Source organism: Seriola aureovittata, chromosome 10 (genome assembly GCF_021018895.1).
Source record: "Seriola aureovittata isolate HTS-2021-v1 ecotype China chromosome 10, ASM2101889v1, whole genome shotgun sequence".
NCBI lineage: Eukaryota > Metazoa > Chordata > Actinopteri > Carangiformes > Carangidae > Seriola > Seriola aureovittata.
The window spans coordinates 3,189,229-3,198,262 of NC_079373.1; the positions used below are offsets into that span (position 1 = coordinate 3,189,229).

The 9,034-nt window shown below is 42.3% G+C and overlaps 1 protein-coding gene across 1 annotated transcript in view; it reads left to right on the plus strand.

Moving 5' to 3' along the window:
• zc3h18 (zinc finger CCCH-type containing 18) overlaps positions 1-8,019 on the plus strand; it is a 49,993-nt gene extending 41,974 nt beyond the window's left edge. The window contains exons 15-20 of the mRNA XM_056387100.1: positions 783-791; positions 933-1,138; positions 1,306-1,520; positions 2,061-2,157; positions 5,006-5,102; positions 6,780-8,019. Coding sequence (XP_056243075.1) covers positions 783-791; positions 933-1,138; positions 1,306-1,520; positions 2,061-2,157; positions 5,006-5,102; positions 6,780-7,008 — 853 coding nt within the window. The 3' untranslated portion in view covers positions 7,009-8,019. The remainder of the gene's footprint in view (positions 1-782; positions 792-932; positions 1,139-1,305; positions 1,521-2,060; positions 2,158-5,005; positions 5,103-6,779) is intronic.
• The last annotated feature ends 1,015 nt before the right edge of the window (positions 8,020-9,034 follow it).

Consider the following 9,034-nt stretch of genomic DNA (forward strand, 5'->3'; position numbering starts at 1 on the left):
CAGCTAGCCCGCTAACTGTAGCTGGAGAAAAAAAGTCTTTATTCTGCTCTGCATCCTTGGTGAGCTTTGCATAGAGCTACATGTAGCAGTTTTCCACCTGAGCAGACCAAGAACAACTTTCACCAACTGCAGTCCAAGACAGTGGAGTTACAGTTCGTCTTTGGGACAAGAGACCTATCAGCAGGCAGGACAGCCTGAGCTGGGACCAACCAGGGCTAGCTGCATAGTCAGTGTGTTACCTGCAGTAGATTCAGATCAGCGCGCTGCCAGTTAGGAGAGGCGGCCAGGAGCCACTAGCAGAACGATGTGTCGCTGTGCACAGAGCCAGCAGGAAAAAAAAAACTCTGCACACAGTTTATAAGCTGTGGTGTTGGATTCATTGCCACTACCCTCAGATCTGTAAACACTGCATTTGAATAGATGCACTCAAATGACTTTTTTTGGAAGTAAAATGCATATTAAATGCAGTGTTACACTATGAAAGTGGCGTAACACCCAATGGCATGTGCGTGCTGTAAATTTTAGTGAAGTTCTACCTGTAGAATGTAGAAAAGCGATGTTTGAACTTTCTCAACAACCACTCATCCAAAAACTTTCACAGTCCACATTGCATTTCCTTGGTCCTTAGCAATATGCCGCCAAGTTTGAAGTCAGTCAGATGAGCAGTTGTCAAGGAAAACATTTATATATTTCCATTTATAGTTGGCTGCAGCCTAACGTGGTTTCATTTTCTGTTCTTCTCTTTCTCTTCTTCATGTGATGTCTGTTTGGAAACCATCCAGGAAATCCAGGTGATGATACTTATTATTCTGTGTGTGTGTGTGTGGGTGTGTGTTGTGTATACACAGCACTCAGTCAGAAGCACTGCTGTTATCTTCCCTATGTGACTGAGAATCAGCACCTCACAGTCGAGCTGTCATCTTCTGCCACAGATCGCTGAGTGTGAGCAGCGTGTCGTCGGTGTCATCAGCGTCGTCCAGCAGCAGCTCTGTGCGTAGCGCAGACTCGGATGACATGTACGCTGACCTGGCCAGCCCGGTGTCCTCAGCTAGCTCCCGCTCGCCGACACCAAATCACCCCCGCAAGGAGCGAGGAGCTGTGCGGGAAAGGCCTCCACATGGAAGAGACAAGAACAGGGGTTAGTATGGGACACAGTCCCTGTGCAGCAGGCACACAGGACACATGACACAGACTGATACACAACAGCATCACATACAAACCATAAACTCTCATGTAGAAGCTGGAATTCAAATAATGGCCAAGTCTCAGTTAATCGGTTCCCATGTTTCCCTGTCCTCATCACAGAGAGACCATCAAAGAAAGATGAACCCTTCAGGGAGGATCGCAGGAAGATCGACCCATCTGGTGCCCCACCTAGAGGAGGCAACCCTGTGCCCAGATCGGGACCTGGTAGCAGGGGTGGCCACCCTGTACATCCCCCACCTGGTGCCATGGGCCCCCCTGGAAGCTACGGAGGTTCAGGATCCCACAAAGACATCAAACTCACCCTCCTCAACAAGGTTACTATTGCTCTTCATCTCATTTTTTAAGGATCTGTTCACCCAAATCACAAAAACTGTATTTTCTCACCTACCAGTAGAAGTAGAAGAATTGAGCAAACCACATATAACATGTTAATTAGTGAGTTTTAGATGTGCTGGTAAGTGGCTTTTGTTGCCTTTGTCAGAGCCAGACTGGCTGTTTCCCCTGTTTCTACTCTGTATGCTTGTTTTACTAAGTATTTGACTCACACTTCTGACTTCATGTTTAGAGTAAAATCATGAACGTGATCAATGTTCTCTTCGCTCTATTAAAAATAATGCTAATTTTCATATTTGCCAAAATGCCAAACTATTCTTTTAAATTCTATTCTCTTAAAGTTTCCCTCCACTCAGCCAATGTAATTCCATACTTGCATGAAACAATGTGCACAGCTCCTCCAAAAAGCAGTGTGTAAATCTACATCCTGATTACTTGAAGCAGAAATTCGAATTGTGTGGATGATTTTTTTATTTATTTATTTTTTATTTAATTCTATATATTGTGTTTATCTCCGGCAGCAGGGAGATAAAGGCAACAGGAAGAGATACCTGCCTTCAGACAAAGACAGGCCAGGTTCTCCCGCCAGCAAGAGGATGGCCATGTCTCCAGACAGAGGTGAGAAACTGTGCTGACTAACAGCACACACACTTTTTCTCACACACACACACACACACAGACACAGACACCAGAGCTAGACCAGTATATGGGAATGTTACTGCGTCTTGTCCATCTCTGACGTGATGGATTTAATGCAGTTTGCATAGTTACAGTATCCGTGGGACACCTTTAATCTGAATTAATTCTGATGTGACATTTTGGACATATTCCACAGACGTATAACTGGAAAAGGTTTATTGGTATTTATTGGTTTTATTGGTTGTTCACGCTGAAAACGTTGTTTGATTAATCAGTCAGTCAACAGAAAATCACTCTGCAAGGTGTAATCATTGCTGTGTCATTTTATTTTATCAGTTCAATATGTCAAACACTGGTTTCAGCTCCTTAATTGTGACAGCTTGTTTTTCTGTTTATTTCACTATAAATTAAATACCATATTAGTTTTATTGTCATTTATTTATTTAACTTTTTATTGACTGAACAAATCTGAATAAATCTTTTTTAGATTCATTGATAATGAAAGTAATTAGTTGCATCTCCAGCAAAAATATTCAGATAATGTTTCCTGAATTATTAACAAAGATGAGGTCCATGATGATGCATCTGAATGTGTCACAAGAAAAGAGAGCCTTCAGTTTCATCCTGTAATAAACATTTTTAACAGCTGCCTGAAACAGACAATAGGGATCATCTTAAACCCACTATCCTCCTGCTTTCTCCACCATGACAACCTGTGGTGAAGGTGAAGTTTTAATCCTGCTATGAAGAGGAAGTGTTGTTTCATCAGCCCACATTAGAAAAAAGTCAATTGTGTTTCCATCCTTACACACATGTAACAGCTCTTATCAGGGTAAATGATTTTAGAATGACCTGTTAAAGCCAACGCTGTGACCATTTTATAACTGTTGGAAATGTTTGTGCAGTCCGTTATCTGGTTCAGTTTTCCCCCACCTCAACGGTCAACATGTGTTTTTCAGTAGGGCTAATATGATAATAAAAAAAAAATCATATTGACATTATTTTCACAGATATTGAAATTGCAATAAGTCACAATTTTAGTAGGCATGGTAATTTTTGCATAAAATTTTCACTGAAAAAAAAGTCTCCACCAATCGAGCTTGTTCCCTTACGTATGGAGAATATGATTCGAAGGCTGGGGGCATCTCTTTAATGCTACATTTATTATTGATGTCATGACACAGTTTACCTTTTATTAAGTAATTATTGGATAGGTGTTGGATATTGCACTTGACTATATTGCTGTTTCAATTGTATTTTGTTTAATTGTTCAGCCCTAGTTTCCTGGCAACAAAGTTGATATAATATAATGTGGGTCCTCCCACAAGAGTAACTTCATTATTATTTAATTGTTACATTCCTGATCTCTGGTTATTCAACAACACAATGTGTGTAATTAAAGTTATGCTGATGACACATCTGCATCTTTAGCTATATTCATTAAGCAGCAAATGAACAGAGACATGATATTTGAGCGTCCTTCATCATACCACCTGTTCAACAAGCTTTATACATGTAGAAAAGTTTTTTACACGAGCGCAGTGCGCTAACATTAAGCTAATAGTGAACTTTCTGTGTGGAGACTGCAGCTTCATTTACCACAAACTTTTGTAACAGCTACCAGTTACAGTTACCTGCAGCAGAGAGATGACCGATAGTGATCTTTGTCTATGTTCTTCATTCAGCTTCACTGAGAAAAACTGTATATGCACACCTCAATATTCGTTTATTTATTGTAAGTCACATCGTCATCACAAATGTTCCTCATATCATGCAGGCCTAGTTCCCAGCAGGAGCACCAGCACAGAAGCTGAGTGATGAGCTGCTGTGGATGGGCTCAGCAGAAAAACCTGTTTTAGCCAAATGCCCACAGAAAAAACTAATATCAGTTTAAGTGAACACTATATTTTGAATATTCCCAACACTTTATCTGCTGTCAAACAGCCCTATGGAACTACATTTTTCAACTGTTGAACTACCATATTCCTACGCACAAGCGCACCTACACTAAGCTCTGTCTGACTCAAACAGCTGATCTGCGTAATAATACGGTAGTTTAGGTGTTCCCAAAATGTCCTTTTTCCCTAAATGTCCTTTTTCAAAGGGCTGTTTGACGCCAGATAAAGTTGTGAAAATATTCAAAACAAAGTGAACTATTAAACTAATATTAGTTTTATTCTTTGGGTATTTTTAAGTGGATAAAATACATTTTTGTGGCTAACCCCGTCCACAGCAGCTCATCACTCAGCTTCTCCTGCTGCTTCTCCAAACTATGATGGCGCTGATCTGAATCTACTGTAGCTAATACACTGACTGTGGATAAGTACCTCACACAACCTGACGTCAAATAACCCGAACTATCACTTCAATGTCTTTGATTTAAATCAGACAAAGTTGAAATGTAAAAATGTCCCTCTTACTGCTGAAATCATGCTGTATAGAAACACAGCTGTTCAGCACTGCTGAGCTTTTCAGCCTCTTTTAGCTCATTGTTTTGATTTCAGGTTCCACACATTCACTGTTTGGTTCAGTTGTACCACGTTATGAACCACTGTGTGTAGCTCGATTCACAAGCAGCCACAGAGGTCTCTATGGTTTCATTACTTCTTGTTCCGTTTCGGATTTGAAAGTACTGTGTTGTTAAATATCAATGTCCATTCTGTCATTTCATTTCTGTCACAAGCCCACATCCCTATTTAAGTGGAAGTTGAGACATTTTATGAAAACTTAAACAGCCTTTAAGAGAGAAGAACCACAGTAATGTGGGTTGAATGAACCAACACTTCAGTCCTAACAGCTTCATTAACTCTCACACTGGTGTTTTCAGGCCGTGATAAAAGGATACCTGGCCGACCCCCACTCTCCCCTCGAATGGATCGGCCCAGAGGCCAAGGGCCGCGACCCTTGCCCCCCCACGGAGACAGGTTGGTGCAAATGTCTGCTTGTTATTGGTGTGTGACCGTGATATTCATCGTTTAACACTGTATCACACAACAACAGAAGTCAACAGTCGTAAAAATGGGTATTCAGCTGGAAGTGTGGAAATTCTGAAGTCAACTTTCCTTTGTGACGTATGGCTCTTATCACCGGCAGCGATCATGTTGACTCAGGCCAGACACAGCAGGGATTTCAGATCATGAAGTTTTTTCTGACCACAAGTGCTTTGCCAAAATGAGGATGTCACAGAGGTGGAAGCACGTCGGTATTACACTATCTCTGCACGTGTCATTCTCTGGCTCTCGAGCAAAATTCCCAATATGAAACAGGTGCTCTGTGACAGGGCTCAGAAAGTGTTCAAATATCAAGTACAGAGGATAAACAAAATATGAACAATTGAAATGACTCATCCTTAGTTATTTGGGTGCTGTGATATTGGCAGCAATGGTCATCCCCCAGGTCAGGAGTTTCAGTTAATGTTCATCAAACATCAGAATGAGGAAAAGATGTGATCTCAGTGACTTTGACCGTGACATGGTTGTTGGTGTTAGACGGCTGATTTGAGTTTTTACAGATAACCACTTTTTACAACTGAGGTGAGCAGAAAAGAATTTTAGAAAGTAGAACATGTCCAACCTTGAGGTGGATGGACTACAACAGCAGAAGACCACGTCAGGTTCCACTTCCTGTCACCAAAAACCTGGTCTGATGGATGTAGATTTGTGCTGAGGCAGCAGATGGTCAGGTCAGAATCTGAATCCATGGACCAACCTGCCTTGTGTCAACAGTCCAGGCTGGTGTTGGTGTGATGGTGGGGGGGATATTTTTCTCGATGCACATTGGGCCTTAAAGGGATAGTTCAGTTTATTTGACGTGGGGTTGCGTGAGGTGCTCATGAATAGTCCCAGTCAGGAAACCTGACCAGGAGCACCTGGCAGAGTGGCATTGAGATGCGTTGCTGTGCACGGGGGCCACAAGAAAAAACATTTTTTAAAGACTTTTAAAAACATCCACCGGCAAAATCCAGTATCTTTTTAAATGTACACTTCATATAGAATATTTTCAGCGCTTTATCTTCACATGAAAGCAGCACTTTCTTTTGGCACTACATTTTTCCGCCGCTGAACTACCGTATTCCTACACACAAGCGCACCTACAGACTGTACTGACCATCTGTGAGCCAAATGCAACGTGACTTGAGTTGCAGCTTCCCCATTTTTTGTTGCTCTTTCACAATGAATTAGTGTAAGCACTTTTCTTTAGGGTTTTTTTGTGTAGCCTTCAGTGTTCGGAGTGAGCCTATATGGTATGCGCTCTACCACGTGAGCCACCAGGGCGCCACAGGGTCCCCCATTTTATTACGTTTTATTTTATATTTATTGTTTTATTTTCCCCAATTTTGGCTGGGGACCCCCAGGAACCCCGTCAAGGACCCCTGGGGGTCCTGGGGGACCCCACTTTGAGAACCACTGCCTTAAATGATGTAACTGAATACAGGTAATACAATAAGAAGACGAACACTCTCGTCCCCACAGCTGATGATTACAGCAGCTCATTCTTTTTGTTGCTGCTTTCATACTGGGGGGGATTTTCTCTTTTTCTTCTTCATGTCACACTATCAGCTTGTAGCAACTGACCAGAATACTCTTATTTGTTTTTCTCAGAAAACGTCCTCTGTCACCAGCCCCCAAGTCATCTGGGAAAGCCCCAACGGCGCCATCAGGCAAGCCAGCCACCCCCGGCTCTGCTTCAGCGGCCGGTTCAGGCTCCAGCTCAGGGTCAGGCTCCAACAAACCCAGCAACACACTGTCCCGCCGTGAGGAGTTGCTGAAACAGCTGAAGGCTGTGGAAGACGCCATCGCTCGGAAGCGAGCAAAGATCCCCGCCAAATAGAAGGAAGCCCGCTCCTCGCCTGTTTACCTGCCTCCTGAGCTGGGACAACAGTGAGGGTCATGGGACGGAGCGTTTTTCCCCCTGCTGTCAGTGGATGTGTAAAAATGTTGTATGGTTCATGCTGCCACAAAAACCATCTTCTGCTTGTTTGCCTTCAGAGAGGTTTGGCTCTGCTTCATTCTAGAGCGTCGTTCACTCCCATATGCCTGACTTTTGCTCCCCTTAAAAGTCCTTGAATGTCTGGCTGCAGTTTACCTCATCAGCGAGAAACAGGAGGGAACACGGGGGTATTTGGTGAGGGGGGGACGTCTCAGGAATGGAGTGTACTCTGTGTAGACTTCACGGAAACAGAAGCGTAGTGAGGTGCACTTTGATCTCTGTTCCTCCAGTGAAATGGAAGCATCTTCCTCATGTGGTGTGATGAAAAGCAGATTTATACACATTGATTCTACTACTTCTGTCTGTCTTACTCTGCCCCCCTTTTATTGTCTTGTTCTCTCACATCTTTGCTTTAGTTTCCTCTGTGTGGAGTGGATTGACTGTTGAGTCAGCTCTACAGGGTACTGACGGCCGACAGGGCTTCACAACATTTCTTTGTATAAATCCACAAGTTCTTGAGCATCAGTATCTGGCCCCTGTAAGCAATCATGAGCCCATGCTTTGTTCACAGTGGGCCACTCTTTAACCAATGACTCATCTGCATTCTGTGTTTTAGGGCAGTGTTCACTGTCTCACCTTGTACAATAATAGCCAGTCATCACATTCTTTTAACCGTATGATTATAGACAATAGTGATGTGAAATATTGCTTATTCTTTTTTTTCTTTTTTTTTTTTAAATCTGCAGCATTTTGTTTTTCTTCTTAGCTCTTCTCAAGTGATAAACCAATGTTTTATTTGTGTCACATTTTTAGTTGGAGGAGTATGAGAGGTGGAACGGGGACATTTAGAGACAAGATATGTCTTGCTTTTGTGACAACAGCCTTCTAAATAAACTATTTTGATAAAGAGAAGGTCGGTCGCCTGTTTTTTTTTTGTTTTTTTTCAGGTCACAATTACACACAATTCAGACGCCACAGTGTTGAACATAAAGATATATTTAGAATCACCACCTCATGTTTGTTTCCTCCACCAACCAGCCGAGCTGCAGGAAATATGGTCACAGTCTCTCCTTCCTGAGTTACAGTGTTAAACAATGGCCAGAAGTGATTTTGCAGAACATTATGATGTCACAGTGAAGTTGACCTTTGGATATAAAGTGTCAAAGGTCACTATGACTGCACAAATATGTTTTGTGCAGTCATAGTGACCTTTGACCTTTGACCACCAAAATCTAATCAGTTCATGTGAGTCCAAGTGAATTTTTGTGCCACATCTGAAGAAACGGACATACTGACAACCCCGGCACTGGAGGCATAACACCACTGTCACTCAGGGCTTGAATCTCTTGTGGACAGTTGATGGTATTTGTTGAATGCTTTTCTCAAAGCATTGCTTTAGCATGCTACAGTGTTGTGAAATGTCTGTACCGTTCGACTTCCATCTGTCCGTCTTCAGGCTGTTGCACTCCTGTCTCAGCAGCTTTGTACCTGATCAGGTCAGAACTATGAACCTGTGATTTTTAATCAGGCCCCGCCTCCAGGTCAAATTTCACTTAGTTTATGACATGACCTGCAAAACTAAAGACATTCCCCAAAAGTTAGCATGCTAACACACTGAACGCAGATTGTGAGCATGTTAAACTATTGTACTTGGCCAGCATGCTTGAGTACGGAAGCTGAGAAAGGCCATACTTACATATATTTTTTTGTCTCTTTATCTCAAGAAAACAAAGGTCGCTATCACAGATAATGAGATAAATATCCCGTTATCGAGAGCTAACAAAGCTTGTTTTCTCATTATAATTACTTGGTTAATCAGAGATCAGATGTACCAAGTCAGTATGCAGATGGCAACTTGTGGAGCTGTAAACTGAAAATGTCAGGACAACATATTGATCAACGCATCAGAGAATATTTCAGTGTCTTT